The 21,770-nt window shown below is 39.7% G+C and overlaps 1 protein-coding gene across 1 annotated transcript in view; it reads left to right on the plus strand.

The window, feature by feature from the left end:
- Nucleotides 1-8,135: 8,135 nt before the first annotated feature.
- The window catches only part of mib2 (MIB E3 ubiquitin protein ligase 2), a 35,419-nt gene continuing 21,784 nt past the window's right edge, over nt 8,136-21,770 (plus strand). The window contains exons 1-7 of the mRNA XM_078254478.1: nt 8,136-8,532; nt 10,448-10,619; nt 18,511-18,617; nt 20,009-20,203; nt 20,530-20,672; nt 21,069-21,176; nt 21,337-21,441. Of these exons, the coding sequence (XP_078110604.1) occupies nt 8,310-8,532; nt 10,448-10,619; nt 18,511-18,617; nt 20,009-20,203; nt 20,530-20,672; nt 21,069-21,176; nt 21,337-21,441 (1,053 nt within the window). The 5' untranslated portion in view covers nt 8,136-8,309. The remainder of the gene's footprint in view (nt 8,533-10,447; nt 10,620-18,510; nt 18,618-20,008; nt 20,204-20,529; nt 20,673-21,068; nt 21,177-21,336; nt 21,442-21,770) is intronic.

The raw sequence follows: 21,770 nt of genomic DNA on the forward strand, positions 1-21,770 counted from the left end.
TCACTGTTTACCTCTTAGAAAGGTAAAATGATCTTGCAGTCGGTAAATGTCCATGCAGTCGGTAAATGGCCATGGCCATGCTACTACAATTGTGCCACATGTCATTGCAATGTGGAGTAAAGCTAGTAGACATGCTAAGCAGGCAGGCAGACACCTGGCTTTATTGGCTGCTGTTATGGTGACGATCAAACAGCCAAAACAACTTGTTTTCTTGACCTGTAACTATGGCTATGTTAAAGTTGTGCAAGTAGTTTTATGTTCCAGCTTGTCGATTATTTATTGGAGGTAGCCTATTTACAGCATGTTTAGTGCCCAGATTAGACTTATTTGAGTAGCTTTTACAACATTAGGTACTTCTGAACCTTCAGAATCAGTATCAAAGAGATTTTAATCATATAGTGTAGGTTTAGGCTTCCTTTAAGGAGGGTGATTGTGTTGAGAATACTGTATTGATTTTCATCTTTCAAGCATTGAATGAAATGATCCTACCCAGGCATTGCCTAGGTACGATTGAATGTTTTGTTTGTTTTTGGGAAAAAAAAAATTGGGGTTGAGAGCTTAATGTGCAATGTAGCAACATGTGACGTGTGAGCGTGCGGGACACACCGTACAAACTAGGGCGACGGTCACTCACCTTCAGCCCAACTTGGACCGACGGCTGATGGTCGGCTCGGTGTGTCAGGGCCTTAAAGGAACACGCCGACTTATTGGGACTTTAGCTTATTCACCATATCCCCCAGAGTTAGATAAGTCCATACATACCCTTCTCATCTCCGTGCATGTAGTAACTCTGTCTGACGCACCCACCGCTAGCCTAGCTTAGCACAGATCCTGGAGGTAACCGGCTCCAACAAGCCTACTGCTCCCAATAAGTGATAAAATAACAGCAACGTTTTCCTATTTACATGTTATGATTTGTATAGTCACAGCGTGTACAAATAACAAGGTCACATGAGACACAGCCATCTTCTAACCGTATACAAACTGGGAACTATATTCTCAGAAGGCGAAGCACTACTACTTGGGCGGAGTGATTAGCCACGTTGTTACTCTCTGCTCCTCACCAAGGGGCTTCTCTTGTGCTGCGAGCAAATCACTCCGCTCAAGTAGCAGAAGTAGCAGTGCTTCGCCTTTCTGAGAATATAGTTCCCAGTTTGTATATGGTTAGAAGATGGCTGTGTCTCATGTGACCTTGTTATTTGTTCACGCTGTGACTATACAAATCACAACATGTAAATAGGGGATGATGACATGCAGCAAATGGCGGCAGGTTGGCCCTATGCAACCCTTTGGGGGCCCTTACTTTGTCGCCCCACAAAGTAATATATTTACCTGAAACACAGTCCTCTTATAGAATCAGCACTGCTCTTTTAAAAGTTTTTTTTCTTCTTCTTCTCATCAGTCTCATCCAGTCCTTGAGCAACATTTGTCAGACAAAAAAATCAACAAAACAGAGGAAAATAGAACTGCATGTTCCAAAACAAAGAGCAAAGTTCACAGCGAACCAAAAGACCAAAAAGGGTTTACTCCCCCATTTGTAGGACGACTGCGTCATAACGCTCAGGATTTCAGATGGTCCTGCTGGTTGACCTGGGATCATAGTGCAGGGCTCGTGGCTCACAGCACACTGGAATCATAAATCTTCCAACATGTCCAAAAGTGGTCTGAAGATCATGGGGCGTGAGTATGATAATCCAAGATAATTTGATATGATAATCTCAGCACAGTGTCATCAAATGTACAGAAAGTGTTCTTAGGGTATCATGGTTTTGCTATGGTAGAGGTTTTTTGTAAAAGGCTTGAGGGACAGAGTTTGCTGATGGGAACAATTCCGCCACTATCAAGTTGCCTTTTAAATCTGTTGTTGCGGCCATTAAGCTTTGTAAGAATGCTTTTGGACAAAGCTGACAAGACAACACACATTTGAAAATGTCAATTTAGTACATTTTAAGTTAGTTTCAATAGTTAATATGTGATTATTATTCTTTCCCACACTCTACAGTACACAGCGCTTGTTTGAGTGAGATGTAAGAAATGGAAGGTAGGCCAAGCAGAAGGCTGAAATGGAAAATGGAGAGTCTAAGTTTAGGTCTGTCGCCCACTCTGAAGAAATATTTGAAAATGTGTTATTTACTCAGTGTCTTTATTGATTTTTGTGAAAGTCCTCTGGCCACCAGATGTTTCTGACATAAACCAGTTCCAGCAGGCTTTTACACTCATTTCTGATATGAGGCTGATGAGGCTATAGCTATATAGCTTGTGTGTAGATTGCACTTTGCTAAGCATTTAGGTCAAGTGTTACTGATATAAAACAAACAGCACAGGCAAACAGCCTCTTCTTATTAGACATTAGAGTGAGGATATAAGCCAGTCAGACAAAATGTCACAGGACATGGCATAACACTGCCTTACTTAAACCTGAAGCAGGGACACGTGTACCATTATTGTATTGATTCTAAAACTTTTTTTTTAATCACGTCAAACCAACCAGATAGACACAAAGAAAAATAACACTAGAGCTGCAAAGATTAATCGATGAGTTGTCAACAATTAAATTAATTGAACTATTTTGAGAATTTATCAATCGGTTAGTCTTTTTTTTAATTTTTTTTTTTATGAAAACAAAAGTTAAACTTTCTGTGATTCCAGCTTCTTAAATGTGAATATTTTTTTAGTTTCTTTACTCCTCTGTGACAGTAAACTGAATGTCTTTGAGTTGTGGACAAAACAAGACATTTGAGGACGTCATCTTGGGCTTTGGAAAACCCTGATCAACATTTTCTTTTACATTTTCTGACATTTTATAGACCAAACACTAATCGATTAATCGAGAAAATAATCGACAATAAAAACAATTTTTAGTTGCAGTCCTAAACTACACACAGTTCTGTCATGGACTATTTCTTGCACCTGCAGGATTTGTGATCATTACTTCCTGCTCCCACAGACCCAACGTCTCACTTCCACTCGCTTCCCTGGTGATTGTGATCATGTTGGACCTGTGGGATCCCAGCCCCATTGCAACACTTCAACTGACAATGGTCTAGTCTACCAGCACTACACTGAATTTTACATTGTGCAATGTAATCTGCTGATAATAATTCAGTTTTGAAATGCATTGTATTTTATTGTTTTCCACCTTATTGGTTTACAAAAATATAAAATGATATTGCAAGTACATTGTCAATTGTATATTGATGTTCCAAACACCATGTGTAGCATGGGAATTACATACTATTCCTGAGCAATTTTTGCATGCATGCAATTTTTGAGCATTTGTTTATGGTGTGTGTTTGTTTGTGTTGTGGCCAAACGCATGTCTGGTTGTTTGTGTGAAGGAGGTTGACGTTGCCCTCACAGATTGGCCCTCAGCAGTGTGTATGACGGAAGTCAGTCCATCTGTTATTGCAGGCAGAGAGCTGTAATCCTGCCTGGTTTAGCCCTCAGTCCATCTCTAAACTGTGATTTGTCGAATCTTTACGATTTCGACCTCCAATGCTGACGCTGTCCAGGTTATGCTAAGTTAGGTGAAATTGCTACTGTGGTTAATAGGGGTCAAATTAGACTTTAGTGAATTTAGTAACAGTAAGCAGTCTCCTGCCAAACTAGCTTTAAACCTTTTGTGGTTTACCCTTATAAAGCTGCTAGACTTTGCTGTTGCTGCAGATGACATTACACACAATATATGTAAAATGCATAAGTAAACCCAAAAGTGTAAAAACAAAAATGAAAGTTAGAGACCGCACTGTTCAGACCAGAAGTGTGTTTGTGCAAACAGCTGCCGAGTTGTGATTTTCAAAGCTAGTCAGGCTGCTTTACTTAATACATTCATCGGCAGTCCCAAATTTGAGGAAGAGGTAATAACTTTGTTGGTATGTAGTAATTGCTCACTGCTGTTTAGGAGGCAATTTTGGGATTTCCTCTTATTTTCTAGCAGTGACCATCTGTCGACACCAAACAATAACGTGCATTGGGATTTAAGAAGAAGATTTATTTTACTAAATATCTTTGGCAAGTGCAGTTTGAACCGTGTATTCACCCTTTTCTGGGGTTTGCATTTGTTGGTGTTATTGTAGAGGCAAAAGATAAAGCTTACAGTAAGAAATTAGAGATGGTCCGATACCATTTTTTGCTTCCCGATACCGATTCTGATACCTGAACTTGCGTATCGGCCGATACTGAGTACCGATCTGATACCAGTGTGTCATATATTTTATTATGTTTTAAGAATTGTATACTACTACCCCTGTATGGATGTGATATTATTTCTATCTTTGTTGTCAGTCTGGCTCAGATTAAACTCTGTGAAACATGAATGCCACTGAACGTTTGACAGTCAGTTATAACGGAAAAAGAACATAAATAAACTACTTTAACGTATTTCTTCTTTAGGGCTTTTTTACGTGGTATCGGATCGGTGCATAAACTCCAGTACTTCCCGATACCGATACCAGCGTTTTAGGCAGTATCGGAGCCGATACCGATACTGGTATCGGTATCGGAACATCTCTATAAGAAATGGTCTCCCTGTAGATGCTTTTTAGGAGCTTGTGTAGTCATCCCCTGAATCCCCTGTGTTGCACTTGCATCTACTTTTTTAATTATGATTAGATATCAGTGTGTTTGGCTTGAATTCTCTCTGGAACACACAGTGTGGGGGCAGCAGAGTTGGTGACGTGTAAGGGGGTGGGTATGTGTTTTAAATGTAGATGATAGGTTACATTTTTTCTGTCTGTGTCTGCAAAACACTTCCTCAATCCAGAATGCTAGATTGTGGGCTTGCTTCACTGCAAATGTTGAAGTAAGGCTTGTGTTGGAATTGTTGAACAAAGTATTCTCTGTGTGGTTTAAGTGTGGTGTGTTTTTAGGTCAGTTAGAGTTTCATCATGATTGTACTCTCAGTTACTGGTACTTCAACATCCATCCACACACAGAATGCTGGGAGCTGTGTAAAAGCTGTCCACTTCCCGCGAAAGCTCCTCTGTTGACAGCTGAAATATTTGATGTTTGGCTGGGATATTATTTCCGTGCATAAAAGAGGTTAAGCTGTCATTTTTGGACAGAAATTGGAGTATAAGCAGTCTGCTTTCCCTCCTTTGATCCCTTACATCCCATATGTTGTCATGCAAGCAGACGGCTTTATTCCAAAATGACATTGTAATCTTGATAAGCGTGGAAGTGTAATCTCATGCACATTACAGACTGTCCGCCCTATTATTGAAAGTTTTTTTTAACTAAACCCTTTGACTGAACTATCAGGCTATATATACTAAAAAAAACATATTAGGTGAAAATTACCAGATAAATGGAGGGCATTGGGCGAGCTGCTATATTCACACAAATGTGGATAGACTTTACAATGTTTACTTGTTGAAAGTTTCCTGTCTACACCAGCATAGATAATTTACTACATTTTAGCTGTCCCCAGAAAAAGCTTAAGTCTCTCCTTGTCCTTGTAGATCAATGGTGGTTGTTAACAGGGAAATGATGGATTAACACCACCATCTGCTAAGGAATGTGGACTGACTCTTTTAACAAACATAGCATATGATTGTTTAGGGTAAGCTATGTTCTCTGACCTCAGACTGTCTGTAATTATTGTAATAATGTATTTTGTGTTAACAATATGGCCATTGGCCAATCACATAATACAAGTGCTGTTGTTCTATCTGTTGAATGACGGATGTACATTGTTGGGATAAAGCCTGACATCCGGTGTCCCTCCCCTTTCACTATCTATTTGCAAGGGCAACGTTGCTGTATCCAAGGCTTAGTGCTGCCTATGACAGTTGTGATTGGTTTAAAGAAATACAAACAAGCCAGAGTGTTTTTTGCCCTATCCCAGAATAGATAAGCGGTGTAGCCAGACTAGTCTGTTGATAATTATAAAAGTATAAAATAATGATTTAATAATGGGGCATAAATGCAACCAACACTAATGGGGGCTGGGCAATATGGCCAAAATCTTCTATCCCGGTATATGTCATTTCATATCTTGATAACGATATATGTCACGATATAGCATGTTTTATGGTAATTCAATTAAATAATAGTCTATATGAAATATCTGCTTGGGAAAGCCTATTTTTGTATACTCCTGTGTGAATTAAATACTTGACAAATGAAAAGTACTGAGTATTTTCTCATTGTATTCAGAACCTTAGTGCAAAATGAACATATTGCAAGAATCAGAACGTAAAGTTTCGTCCAACTGGCTTAAATATTGCCGTAACGCAGTTCACTGGTTTAGAAAACGGTATAGAAAAATCAGAATCAGAAAATCATTTATTGCCGATTCAGTAACACTTAAAAGGAATTATATAGGATATACATTTTTATATTATGTTTTTACGATATTCATCTTGATATAGCCGAGCCCTACTAATGGTAATTCCTGAGCTGTTGGCTTCTTAATATTGCTAGAAAGTGGACATTGGTGTACATGTTTGTGAAAGGTTTGTCACTCAATTTTCTTCCTCTACACTACATGTGATTCCTCCAAGTGAATTGCATTCATATGTTTTGATACACAGCAGGACCTGAATGCAAGTCTTGGCAGTAAAAAGTGACAACAATTAGGATATGTGCTTCACTTTCTTGAGGGACTGTGCGTAATATGTCAGAGCTCTTCAGCCGACTTTCTTCTTTTCTTAAACTTTTAGGGAAGACGCCTGTAGGCAGACAATCACGATGTGAATTCTGTTGGCTGTAATTTGGATATTGTTGGTAGTACATATGGAAAAATGCACTGTGCTTCAGTTTTTACAAGCCTGCAGTTTTCCTTTTCTGCAACCTCACAAACATTTTTGTTATATGATTAGACAGAAATAGCACTGCCGTATCAAACAAGGAATGCTTTATATTTGGTTTTAAATCTTGTTAATAATTGTAATGGTGGAGGTGGAACACTGCAAAGAATATTTCTGACACATGTGTGGATGTGACTGGGTGTCTGCTGATGATCACGCTCCTCAGCAAAAGTTCCTTTCTGTATAGCTGCCACATAAATGCTGCGCCCTTCCTGTATTAGTTCTTGTTTCCAGCATCCAGTAGCATTCATTCAAAAACATTGGAGTCATCTGTCAAGAGTGAATTTGTGAGTTGTACGTCCAATCCTTGTGACAAGATTTTGACTGTTTAATGTATTCTTGAGAATACTTTAGGATTTCAGTTCTAGGTTTTTTTGGTTACTATGTAACTATATTTGAGATTCAGGCATGTCCATAAAAATGGATATCTGATATACAATTTATACCTTTTCATATTGTTTTGCTGTTGGTAAATGGCTACCACTTAAGATGTTTGCTTCTGTCTAAGGTCATTTGCCCTTGCAAATAGATAGTGGAAGGGGAGGGACTCCGGATGTCAGGCTTTATCCCAACAATGTATATCCATCATTTAACAGATAGAACTGCACCTGTGTTATGTGATTGGCCAATGGCCATATTGTAACACAAAATAAGTATTTACAGAGAGAGTCTGAGGTCAGAGAACATCGCTTACCCTAAAGCTTCCTCCCGAACTAACAAAAACAGGTTTTGTTTGCTTTAGGATGTAGGATACTCAGCTTACATGTGTACAACATTATGTTGGGGTTGGTAATTGAGTGTTATGGTTGACATGAATGAAGCCAATGGACTGGCTTGCTTAGGATGTAAGTATAAGTGTGTGTTTGTGTGTGTCAGGTCAGGGCTTGATTAGCGCAGCAGGGCGTCGCTGTCATGTCCAGCTGCTCTTTCCAGAAATGTGCCATGACACACAGCAAGACCACCAGCAAAGAGAAAAACACTGCTCTGAAATTTATGAGACATATGGCATGTTGCTTTATAAGTCCCTGAGCAGCCACTGACAGACCTGTAGTCAGACAACGCACGGACATGAACTCTAGACAAGTTGGCAAGGAGCAGCTGTTTGTTATGTTAAGTATTGACTAGGAAAAAGCGATGCCACTATTAGTGCATTCTAACTTTGTAACACACATCTATCTACTTCATTTGTACTTGCAGTGAATTTACCCTGTGTGGGATCAATCAAGTTATTATCTTATCTTATCTAGCAGGACACTGCTAGATAAGATAAGTTGCTGTATTTTTTACCAGGTTTCACTGAACTTTTATCTTCTCTTACCCCCAGTCACCCCTGATCTGTTCCCGGAAATACCCCTGGTGCCGTCCCTTCCTGCAATATTGTCGGCACGAGCCAGCTCCGTCCCTCAGAAGCCCCGGAGGCGCAGCAGCAGCGGAAGTGACAGCGCTGCCAGGCCCCGGCCGTCGCGCTCAGCCCCCAGGCCAGGCCCCAGCAGAGGCAGCATGGAGGTGGGCATGCGCGTGGTGCGTGGCCTGGACTGGAAATGGGGAAACCAGGATGACGGCGAGGGCCATGTAGGAACTGTGGTGGAGATCGGGCGGCAGGGCAGCACTACCACACCAGACAAGACAGTGGTGGTGCAGTGGGACAGCGGCACACGGACCAACTACCGCACTGGCTACCAGGGTTCCTTTGACCTGCTGCTTTATGATAACGCTCAAATTGGTAAGCACTCATGACTACACACTACTAAATTCTGGGCCAACTAGAGCTGATTCTAGTTTGAAATGTGCTAGTGCAAATATGATACCCGAGTTTCAGTATACCAAATTGATTTTGATATGTTACATTATGTTACAAGCATTAAATGCAAGTGTTGGAGACTTCACAGTTTTTGATACGATCAAGACATATTTTGGTCGTTATCCAAAAATAATTTAAGTTTGATACTACAGGTGTGACGAGATCTCGCCATATTAAAACGTGACGATATTTCTCGTCGAGGTGAAAAGTTGGCATGGCGGTGTCTGGCTTTGACCTCGAAATTGGCATAGAAGATCCCGTGACCACGTTACAGGGTACCGCTGATCTCTCTCGCACAAGACACACGTCTGCTGCCCGGCAGCAGTACAGTGTGGCTGCTGGCTTGCGTTTTTCTCTTTCAGTCTTTTTTAAAATAAGTTGGGAAGCCGACAGAAAAGCCTAACTTTACATTTAATTATATTAAACACAGATAAAATGTTCTCCCCTCATCTTAAAATGGTCATAAATCGATACTAGAGTAGCTACTTCCTTATTTACTGCTGCAATGTACGAAATGCAGAGGAGGAGAAAAGAGCATCTGTCGCCACAGAGTGATGGTTATTCAACTGCAGGAGGCATAGTTAGTGCCCAAAGGTCTCAACTACTGCCAGAAAACGTGGACGTGCTCATATTCCTGAAAAAGAACATGACCATATCTTAGGGTGAGCAGTATGTCATGCTTGAAGTAAAAAATTGTCAGTCTCTGTTTGCACTTTGATAATTGAGAGTACTACTTTGATTATGGTTTGCACTTGAAAAAAAAACCCCAAAGTCAATCATTTTTGTTATTTTTACGGTTTTTATTTATTTGAGGAAACTAAAGTAGTTCAGTTAGAAGGTCACACACAGCTTCAATTAGAAGTTAGAAGCTCACGCTGCAGTTATTAGGTCTGTAGAGGTTAGTTATACAGGAGAGAAGCCAGTCATTTGAGTTTGTGGCGAAACCATTCACAGTGCTCCTTTTTCATTTTGTGACTTTCGATTGAATAAAAGACTATTTTTCCAGTCATATTTCATCATTGAAGTTTCTCGTAAACCCAATATCGTGTATCGTCTCGTGAGCTGAGTGTCTCGTCACACCCCTATTTGATACCCAATACAGGTGTTTGTTGTTTCCTGAGAATTATTGTCAGTTAAATGTATTTTTAATAAAAAAAATAGATAAGTTCAGCCTTTCTATCTTATCAATTTGCAGCTGCCTCCATGCTCTTGATCATAAAAAAACAGAAGAATCCCATACTAAAATTCACATGCCTACTTTTGCTGCTGGGGTCATGAACATTTGGGACCTTAAAATGAGGCCATTGGCTGGACAAGAATGAGAACCCTGCCTTAACCTGATCCAAGCATCATCATCCTAGAATTTTACAGTCTGATGATCAAATTTAGCGCAAATAATCAGCTATTAACACACACGCAGCCTTCACAAAGCCCAGTTTGAGTAGCATGGTACAGGAAAGACTATATCTCTCATCGCCAGCCATCCAGCTCTATTCTGGACTTGAAAGACACGTATTATAGTGCAGGACTCATTAGCATTTTGCTCAATTTAAAGCGACATTTTTCTGCCTCAGAAGCTTGCCCTTCAATTAATGGAGCGAAAGAAGAGGAAGAGAAGAGATGAGGAGCTAAGGGGGTGGGGGCTATTTTTGTCAGGATGTTTGTGCCTCAGTTCTTCCACGTCTCATGATATGAGCTACTGTGATAACTAACATTGGTAAGGACATGGAATATGCCTTGACTGCTTCAGTGACTTGCATATGGGAGATACATAGTAGTTTAATACTTGCATCTTCATCAACTCACCTTTCTCCAACCACCTCTCTTTCCCCTCCAGGCGTGCGTCACTCCAACATCATCTGTGACAGCTGCAAGAAGCATGGCATCATGGGAATGCGATGGAAGTGCAAGGTGTGCTTCGACTATGACCTGTGCACCCAGTGTTACATGAACAACAAACACGACCTGAGCCACGCTTTTGAGCGCTACGAGACGGCACACTCGCAGCCGTGAGTACTGCACTGTCACTTCCCCAGCACAATTGATCCTAATTTCAATTCTAATTATGGTGGCTTCCGTTACAATGTCTCTGTTCAAGTAGCTTGCTCTGTTCTAATCCAGTTTGACTCATAGGAGATAAGACCTCATTAGTTTTGTTTCCTCCAATTAACTTTCATTAGACTGGTGTCTGTCTACACAGGCCAACAGTTCAAGGTAGGGCTTTTACAGCTCTTATCAGGTATTTCACTTTTCTACGTCTTGCTAGATTTGCAAAGTTTCAAATATAAAACTAATATATTGCCTGGTTGTGGTCAGGACCTCTTCTCAGTTACCTTCCCAGATATTATCAGGGTTTATTTTCAAAAGACTGTATTTTTAAATGAATGGCTAGCCTTAAGTCAACTTGGGCAAAGCACACTTGGCCTAGCTGATTCCAAGTGTATCCAGATTAACTGGAGTGAGTTTTCCCTTCAGAATCCACTCTTCTGCATCAGTTCACAGTAAAGCTCCAAACTGCTTCAGGCACTGTCTGAATGTCAGCTGGATGGCCTGTTCTCATTTTAACGAGGTGATATGTATGACCCAGATTTCTTCTGTAGTTTAGCCTGGTCCAGGTCCAACACCAAGTTCCATTTATTTTCCTGTGCCTGCTGTCCAGTAAGTGGTGTAAGTGCTTCGGTTTGAATACAGCTTCTAGTTAGCTATTAGGTGCAAGAGTGGTAGTGGTCATAATTCTTTTTCTTAAGAGTTTGCAAAACAATGATTTGATCCAGTCAGGATAAGCCAAAAGTGTATATCCATTAAAACCCCCAATATGTAGGATTTGAGAATTTCTGACTTTGACTCCAGGTGGTTGTATCAAAAACAACACAGACCGCATGACAAATGTTTAACATGTCATTGAAATGATTTCATTTATACAGCAGTGCAACAAATGAATTGTTGTATCCTTAGCTCCAAATCTTGACCTGGTCATGACTTGACTCCAGTATCCTTGCCACCTCTCTGCTGTTTTTGGTTTCTCTTCCTGCTATTATTTTCTGTGATCACATTCTCAATAGATATGAGAAATGTATTTTTGACCTGAAAAAGATTTTGATTTGAAAGTCATTTTTGAGTTAAGTTGGGTCCTCATTTGATTATGGACCATTTTGACTCTGATGGTTGGGGTGGATATTGGAGCTGCGCACTAATTACAGATTTGGGCTTTAAGTGAAACCTGTCCTGCAGCAGTCATTTAGCATTCTGACAGTAGTTGGAATCTCATTTTGTCTCCCACACCAGTTTCTCTTCAAGTATTGATTTGTCATTGATGTCTAAATGTTTGGCTCAGCAGTGTCCTTCATTATGTTTTTTTTTTTTTTTGGTGGAACAAACCTTTATATGACCCTCCAAACCGGTCAGAACATTTCACTGCCTTCTATCTGTGGACAAAAATACACGCTTATTCTAATTGACAAGCCAATTTAAATTTTCATTTTATTTATTTAAATAGGGGTTTGTGAGACATGTTAATGAATATTATGATTTCTAATAATTTACAGTACACCATTTCAGTTTTAGGATACCTTAAATTAAGTTTTCAATACATTGAATGATAACGATCAGATGTGTTTGATCATTGTTGACATTGGTTAGAAAAGGTGCTGTGTATAGCAACCTGCTTTTGTGGACAAATGTGTCCAATAGGGCTGCCATGAGCATCCACATCTTTAATCAGAGTTATTTTGTTGTTATTGATACTTTTATTGCAACTCATTCTCTTAGTCTACAGTACAGTCTCATATCATTCATATCAGCAATGTTATATAGCCAGCTATATATATATATATATATATATATATATATATATATATATATATATATATATATATATATATATATATATATATTATATATATATATATATATATATATATATATATATATATATGATCTGAGTTATTTAAAGGTTGGTTGTACAGTAATCCCAAATAACTGTGGTATGTAACACACAAAGCTAAACTTAGAAAACTAGAAAAAGTCAAAAGAGGTTTCATACTTTTTGGGGGTTTAGGCACCTTTTATATCAGTGCTACCATTGAAATGTGTAATGTTAAGTTGAGTAGTATGTTAATATCACAGTCAAATGTGTTTTGAAGACTCAATCGTAATGTAAGAACTTTCTGTTGTTTGGTATACTGTAAGGATCTTTTTATTGTTTGTGTGTAGCATTGGTTGAGACCACAATAGAAGAAGTAAAATGTGTATCAAATTGTAGTTACACAGCACTTTTTTTTTGGTAAGCACTAGCTAATTTAAAATGAATCACTTAAAATGCCAATTGAAAGTGATTTAAACCCTACAGTGTGAATGTTCCATATACATAATCTGTATGAAACTCATAAAATTAAGATTTAAAAGACTAAAGTAGGATACCTTCAGTGCTACAGTTATTACATGGATGAATATTGCCTTGTATGTATGTGATCCACTAAGTATTCCAAAAATTCCTTTAATTTCCCCAATCCGTGTCATATTTGTAATTAAACACCTCCTGGAGGTGACATTAAATGAAATGTTTTTGAAAGCTTTTAATAAACATATTTTGAAGTGTTAGTGAACAATGTGAGCTTTACACTGTGGTGTTAAATTGGATTGACATTTAATCTACAGAGTCAATTTATCTTGAAACTGCAGTCCTAACTACAAATATTATATAATACATTTTTAATGATTATTTGTCTTGTTTAGCTATTTCAAAGTTTTTAAGCTCAAAGGCTTACTGTTTTGCTAACCTGTGATCCGTGTGTGTGCATTTCATAGATAATCTAGGCTTGCATTTGCATTGGCTGTCACCACATGGTCAGTGTTGAGCTCATCTGGTAGCCATGATCGCAACAAAGAAACTGAGCACCACAGGCAGCATGTGGTCCTGACAGCAGCAGCGCTAGATGAAAACTGGCAGCCTTTTATAGCCTGCCACTGACATTATCTCGACCCTACCACAGTACAAGGGAAATCTGAAATGTACTCAAACTAAACAATTATACAAAATACAACAAACACATCAAATACAATACTACTTCCCTACTGTTATCTCAATTGACTTGCATTATGTCACCTAATACAATCAAACATCATTAGTCTGAACAATTCATCAAAGTACAGTTAATCAAAGTCATGGTTAATCATGGTATCTCCCGGAACCTTTAAAATGGGGCTCGATACCCTGGGGACTCTTTTAGCTCGAACACTCTGGAGAGGAGACACAACAGGTGAATTACTTGAACACAAACATTTTACTATTGCACAAGCAGCAACTGTTAACCTGCATTCAATTCATCAGGAAAAGAGTATACCATACTGCACATGTTTAGGTAACCAAACTAGCAAACTGAGTACATGTGTCTCTCTTGACAGGGCTGGCCTCCAATCAACACCAGCTGCAACCTCCACAAAACAGATTAATATTATCCAATAAACATTTAAAACTTTTGTGCCTCGTTTCATTAACCTGTAACATAATGAGCTACAGCAAACTAATGATACAAAATATTAGTGATGAAGAGGACCTTCATTACAGGTAGTGATGAAGAGACAAGTGAATGTCTGCAGATTGTGCATGACAACAAAGATAAATAAATAAATCGGCAGAGAGATTTTTGATCAGTGTATTTCACTGCTCATCATATTAACATGAAATTGTCTATTCATAACATTCAGTCCTTGCCGTCTCTCTTCATCCTTTCATCAAAGACATCTTTCCATAATCTCAGTGAAAATGGAGTTGTGATTGTCGCCCAGCAGTGGGAGAGACGGAACATGTGGGGGAACATCACATGAAAGTCACTTCTTTTCTCATCAGATAAATGAAAGTAAAGAACACTCTACAGCAGGGGTCTTCAACATTTTTTGAAACCAAGGACCCCTTAACTGACGGAGAAATGGTACAGTTTTTTTAGTGCATAGAATACTAAGCTATCAAAATAATATTTTTTGCTGTGATTTTCTAAATATGTTAATGTTAAACATACATGTGGCACAGTGATTCCTTAGGTTTAACTGTATCTGTGGATGGCTACCTTAGTGATTACCTTACCCATAGGCCAGAAAGCCTATCATCAGTGAGGGTTTATATTTGCTAATAATGTTAGATTCATGTTAAGACATTTTAATTTGAAAAAAACTTAAAAAAATTAACAATAATTTGGAGGTCCCGCTGCAGTGACTCTGAGGACCCCCTAGGTAGCCAAATGGCGCTTCGTGAAGCATTGTCCTCTCTGTTCAACAAAGGGTTGAGAATACACTGAATTACAATGCCTTAGGCCTTTCTCTTTAAACCAAGAGCGCCATCTAGTGGGCTCAGAAAATAAAGAAAATGGTTCACGAAGCTTCATTTGGCCATCACTACCCCTAGGTTCCCTATCTCTGCTCTACAGTATGTGGTGCTAAACGTACAGGGCTTCTTTATTTCCAGACCACACTGACCCATATTTCACTGACAGCTTTTCAAAAGACTATGACACATTTGATATTTGCCCGGAAAGGCAAATTTGGTTTGGTTTCATAATGAGTGGGGCTTGTTGTTGTTGTTGTTGTGCCAGCAGTGATTTATGTAAGGAGACTGCGGTTTGGGCTTAGCATAGTTAACAGGGACTCCTTTCATGTGGACCAAACATGTGTTGGGTTTAGTGACGTTTTAAGCAGGGTGGATCTATTTGTAGTTCATAGACATACTGTAGGCAGAAACTTTGTTGGTGTCCTGAGGGGGCATTGAGAAGTTGTCCACACTATAAATGGCTGCAGCTCACTGACACTCGAGCTGCACCATCACTAACATGGTGTGAGACCTGAGCCGGATGTACAATAACGTTACATAAGTGTTCCTTTGTAATTACAACAGATTTAACTGGATTAGCATGCAGACATTCTCAGCTGTGTGCGGATTAGCTTGTTAACATTTTCAATTACCTAGATGACATGTATTAGATAGCAGGTGTTGGATATGGAACGAATCAAGGTGCAATTATATGTGCTGCTCACAGAGCATTACAATTATTGTTGTATTATTTGACACTGTTGTGTGTTCTCTCAAAACACATTAGGTCATTACTGTGAATCCTTAGGATATGAGGTTATTATAGATTATATTTAATATTGTTGTAATGTTATTTTTCTGATCCAAATACTGTGAGGCTATACTGTACTGTAGATAACTGTTTAGTAGGGCTAGGTTTAAAAAAACAAAACAAAAAAAAAACTGTGTTAGCTTTTCAGGAAAGGGGTTAAATAACCTTCCAAAGTTAGGCTACATTTTGGTAAGGGAAAAACTGGCATGGCCCTTTTCAAAGGGGTGCCTCTGTCACCTAAAGATACCTGCACTTTATTGTGTGTTCATGTTAAATAAAAAGTGCATTAATGTAACCATTGATTCGGAAAAATCTTTGACAATACCTAGCCCTACTGTTCAGTGTTCTGAATGGCTGCATTTTGTTAATACAAATAAGTTTACACTACATTGAGACGTGTGTCCATGCTGAAAGTACTGAGGGCAGCGTATGTTTACGAGGAGATGGTTGGTATGCAGCTTGTTAATTGGCTCGTCAACACAAACAACACACACATGCAGTTCCAGGGAACACAGCGGGTCATCTCGATGCCTAATCCTTCACTCGCACATCAAGCTCCACTGCTCCACCTGACCTTTTCAATTCAGGTGGAGCGGTAGTACACAACAGTAGTACTCACGTTTAATGCACATCCAATCCAACCCGACTACTGGCTTGCAGTGTTTTCCAGTGCTTTCTTGGTCTTCTAGTCAGAATTGCCTGGAATTTCACCTGAATTTGGTTGTAGTGGGCTAACCGCTAACTTCTCGTCTGTGTCATGTAGAGGGTTTCGGTGCTTTAGTAGGTAAAGTGTGGACTAAGCAGAGTTGTTAGACATAAGACAATGTATGCTTTGAAAGATGTGTCTGATTAAACTTGCCTGGATTTTTATTTTCCGTAAAGGTTAAGGTACCATAAACACATTACAGTAAATGCAAACAGGGTTGACCCCAACTGGTGTCATAACACTAACTCGTAGTCTTACTGTATTTTTCTGACAGTCACCACTTTTTATGTAAATTCCTATTTATGTGTGTGTTGGTGCTTTTGATTTCTACGTACAAATGCTAATTCTGTTTATTCCACTGCCTTTTTCAAACAGTAAAAATAACCCTTGGCTGACTGTTGACTTCAGCCGTCCGTCGTGTCAGTAGGTGTAGGTTATCTTGTCCTGATCCTGTCTGGGTGCAGGGGTGACATTTGGCCGAGCAGGATTAGAAATCTTGATCCCTTGACAGAGCTGTTGTCTCTCTCAGTGTAGCTACATTGACAAACATGTCAAACACTGAGGTCTCATTTCTAGGGACATCTGTCAGTTCATATCTCTTTACTGCTGTAAATAATAGTAGAAATATTAGTCTTTTTCTCTTACTAACCAGCTCTTCCGTCATAAACAGTACAACTCTTGGTGTATTTTCAGTCAGTCCTTCAAGTCTGAGCTAAATCAGCTTTGTGCCATCAGGAAATTGACATAGCTTGCTACATTCTCTCCATCACCCTTAATACTACAAGTTCAAGAAGTCTGTTACTATATCTGCTAGTTGGTCTTACAGTTGTACCATTTATATCCTGAATTCCTCAAATAAAAAAGGGAATAAAAGCAACACAACCAATTTAATACTTTGAAGCAATGCAGAAAATGTTTGTACAGACCCTATGTACTGTATGTACAGCATTTTTTTTTTCTTCTTGTTTTTCCATTTATATTGTACATATATTTAGACATTTACATATGCAAGCACATTCATGCTCTATACTTTGCCCTGAGGTGGCTTGCTCTGCTGTGCAGGGATTAGGCTCAAAGCTCTGTTTACCGATACACAATGTTCTCAGAAACAGACCTGTCCAAGCCTAGTCCCACACTGAGATAGTTGACTCTCAGAGCCAAATATACTGATCTTTCCCATTAACCTAGAAAATCTGGCCAGTGACGCGGGATGAAGTTAGCTAAGGCTAACTTTAAGGAAAACCCCAGTGCTAGGGAAACATGTAGGAGCAGTAAAGCCTCTATTTGGCTCCCTGAGGACGACAGCTCTCACAAGGCTCTTTTTCTTTTGATCACACTGGATTCTATATGACTTTGAGTCTGTCCAAAAAGCTGTTCGGTTTAAATGGAAGCTGGGGTTTGAGCTCGTCAAGAAAGTATGGGAATAGGCAGTTCCTTTGCAACAAGATCTGATCAAATCTTCACCATAAGGTATGTCAGATTATAAGGATATGACTGTCTCACCTGAGTGTCTGAATCTGTAATTGCAGTTGAGGCTGTTGGTCAGTGTGCTAGATAGTAGAGTGTTAATGACGGCAGCTAGGCATAGGTTTTCTCAATGTGTGTTTCTGATCTTAACTGTTCACAATCAGAGGACGCACATATCATGAGCGCGGGATAACATGAAACAGGTAGCACTGTGGACATTATATATTGTGGCCAGAAATGATAAATGTAAACAAAAGCAAGCATGTGTACATGGAAACTCCTCAAGGTACCTTTTAGTCAGCTGTCAGGAGATCACAGCAACTTGATTTGTCTTAAAGTCAATGTACAGTAGCTATTTTCTTTGCTTTGTGAATAATGAAGTACCGTAAATGTATTTGCTCAGAAATATTGTGATACTGCATATTTTCTGGCTTTTGGGACATGTGTCTGCCTTGGCTTGCCACAGATCCAAAGCTGTTACATGTTTTGTTGTGGTTTTAATATGCATATACTTGAACCAAGTTTTGTATTAAGGGATTCATATCAAGTCTTTAAATTGTCTTAGATGGTCCGTAGAGCAGTTTGTTCAGCTGTGTCTCCATGCTCTTATCATAGAGTGAGCTTGGCACCAAGGCAGAACCTCCCGCGGATCATCCTCAAAGGAATCTTCCAGGGGGTTAAAGTGGTTCGTGGACCTGACTGGGACTGGGGCAACCAAGACGGTGAGTGGTGTGTGTGGGGGGGGGGGGACTGTTCTTAACCACTAACTTGGTGCTGCCGACTCAGCAGGCCCCCTACCTTCTTGAGCATGGAGCTGTACCTCTTCAAAGTGTTTCACCATCCACAACCCATAATAACATTCTAACCTCACGTCTCATTAACCCTTGAAATGTCGTGTTAGTATGTGTCTGCGTGGATTTTTATTGCCAGTGACTCATCTGAGTCTGTTCCACAGATGTCTGTGAGTGTCTATACAGAGCCCTTGTTCCCTAACATTTATCTTCTTTGTTTTTCTTTTTCCAACCCTATGTAGTGGCATAAACTGAGAAACCCCTTCACTTAAAATATAGTCCATGTTGCAAGAGAATGTATATTGTCTTTTTGTGGCTTCCATGAATGTCTGCAGTTTTTCATTATGTGTCAAACTGCAAATCTACGCTTTTGCTGTGCTCTCTTTCAGATACAGAAAGCCTGCACTGGCAGATGTTTGGAATAGTTTAAGTAATTGAAAGCAATCTTCCACATTAGTGGGCTTAATTAAAGCCCTTAAATGTTCCCTTTAGGGAAAAATGGAATGGTAATATGTCTTTATGTTTTCTGGTCTGGGGTCATCATTGTCTCTGAGAATAGCAACGCTCCCTTTTCTGGGCTAGAGCGAATGAGTCAAAATGTCCTTTTGGTGTCTTTGAAATCAGCGCCCTGGGGTTGGTTAAGTCACTCATCAGGCTTAAATGGTGTATGCGGTAAGCCATACAGGCAGTTCTGAGCATGCTCAGAAGCCCCTGGCCCACCATGTAGTCTTACGGGTCACTGGTTTAGCCGGTTTGGTCAGGCACTGTGGCAGCTTAATGACTTTAATGGTTTAACAAGAGTTTTCTTACATCATTAAACCTGATGTATAGATCTGAAACCATCTTGTGAAGTGTTTTATTGTTTAATGGTGATTATTATTTTTTTCTTATTTGTTTTTGTGTTTGAATCAAGAAGGGGAATTGTGTTTCGTCAGGTCTTTGATATACTGTATGAAGAAACCATTAAGGACTGAGCTGGCTCTAGAAAATGGAAGTGACTGACACTCGTCAGCTTATGTCTCTACAGGAAAAATGTTTCTCACACACCTCTGTGTCTGCCATCTCATTGTCTCATATGTTTACATTGTGCTTGTCAAATTTGACCATGGATGATTACATGTGTACTCGCACATTTTTCTCCTGATTAACAAACTCAAAATCAAAACACTCTGTTTATCTGACGACTTTTCTTTCTTTGATGAGCTGGTTTTGTCTTTCACTGCCTTTATCTCCCCCTTCTCCCACACACTGATGTATTATTGTTTATTGCATATTTGTGTATGTGTGTGTGTGTGTGTGTGTGTGTGTGTGTGTGTGTGTAGGCGGGGAGGGTAAGGTTGGGAAGGTAGTGGACATTCGCGGCTGGGACACAGAGTCTGGTCGCAGTGTGGCCAGCGTCACCTGGTCTAATGGCACCACCAATGTCTACCGAATGGGCCACAAGGGCAAGGTAGACCTCAAATACGTGTCTGATGGCCAAGGGGGCTTCTATTACAAAGACCACCTACCAAAGCTCGGTAAGACTGACCGATTCCTGTTTCAAAGTATGCTCGAAGTCATTTTTTTCTCAGTAGTCACTTCTTACTGATGAAGTGGAGCTCAGCCCTCCACTTCATCCTCAACCTAGAAATAATTTCTGTCTGATGTAGGAATTGGTTAATCAAAAACTTGTTGGGTGGCAGTTTGCCCTGTATTATTGTAATGTTTTGTGGTATTGTTGCATGACATTTTTTAAACATTATTATCATGATTATGAATGTCTGCTGAAACCATAGACATGTTGACTTCAAAACCAAACTTCAAAAACCCTCATAAGTCTCTAATGTAACACCTGTCCTTCCAGGAGAGCACGCAGAGCTGCAGCGCCAGGAGAGTGCTGACGGCCACTCCTTCCAGCAGGGTGACAAGGTCAAATGTCTCTTGGAGGTGGATATCCTGCGACAGATGCAGGAGGGCCACGGAGGATGGAACCCCAAAATGGCTGAGGTATGAAAGTCTTCTCTTCTGCCAGAAGGACAAATTCCAAACATATTAACACAATAGGCAGCTTTACATAATTCCCTGTTGAGTTCCTCTACAATGTAAGTAAGTATATAGTGTTTTTTTTTGTTTTGTTTTTTTAGTTGCAATGAACTCATTGTACTTTTGCGCATAGTATGTACTCTTTATGTTTTAGACAAACATGGCCTCACAGTCAAAACACATGTCTCTTGAGCCTGGCATACAGAGTATTTATATAAGTGGCTCAGATGGACGTTAGCGTGCAACAGAGTGAAAGGAAACAGAGCATCCAACTCTGAAATCACAGCTGCTAAAGGGAACATTTAGGTCACAGCCATGCAGAGGGAGACCCTGGGTGACACAGCCAATTTATGTTTGCAGTACATTTGCCGGATTGGGACTGTTCATAGAATCACTGACCGAGGAGATGTCAGAGTCCAGTACAGCAACAACATCCGCTGGACTTTCCATCCTGGGGCTCTCACCAAGGTAATGAGTTAGAGATAAGTTTCTGCCAGAGGACCTGACAGTAGGATCTTACATGGTTCCAAACTTTAACAGGAGTCTAGTTGGGTTATCAGTATGTTTTCAGCTAATTTTAATAGCTTAACAAGTGTGTTAACAATTTGTCTATCTTTCTTTCCACTAGGTGAACACTTTTGGAGTTGGCGAACTAGTAAGAGTATTGGAGGACATCGAGAGTGTGAAGAGACTGCAGGCTGGCCATGGAGAGTGGACAGACAGCATGGCTCCTGTATGCTCATTTAGCCTGATAGTACTAACTCTTCATGGTATTTCAAGCATTAGTTATTAAGGCTGAATTCATGCCAAACTGTAGAGGCAGAGGTGTGGACTCGAGTCAGACTTGTGTCATGAATCTTTAGACTAAGGTCATGATGACTTGACTTGAAAAAATCAGAAAAGTCTCTAACTAACTCGACTAACTTTCTCACCAATGACTCATGACTTAATTTAGACTTAAGCCTTTTGATTTGGAATGACCAAGCAATGATTTATTATGATTTCCTATATTTATTTACTATACTAACTGAGACACAATTTTAAATGGCATCAACTTTGGGG

Source organism: Sander vitreus, chromosome 7 (assembly GCF_031162955.1).
Source record: "Sander vitreus isolate 19-12246 chromosome 7, sanVit1, whole genome shotgun sequence".
In the NCBI taxonomy this organism is placed as follows: domain Eukaryota; kingdom Metazoa; phylum Chordata; class Actinopteri; order Perciformes; family Percidae; genus Sander; species Sander vitreus.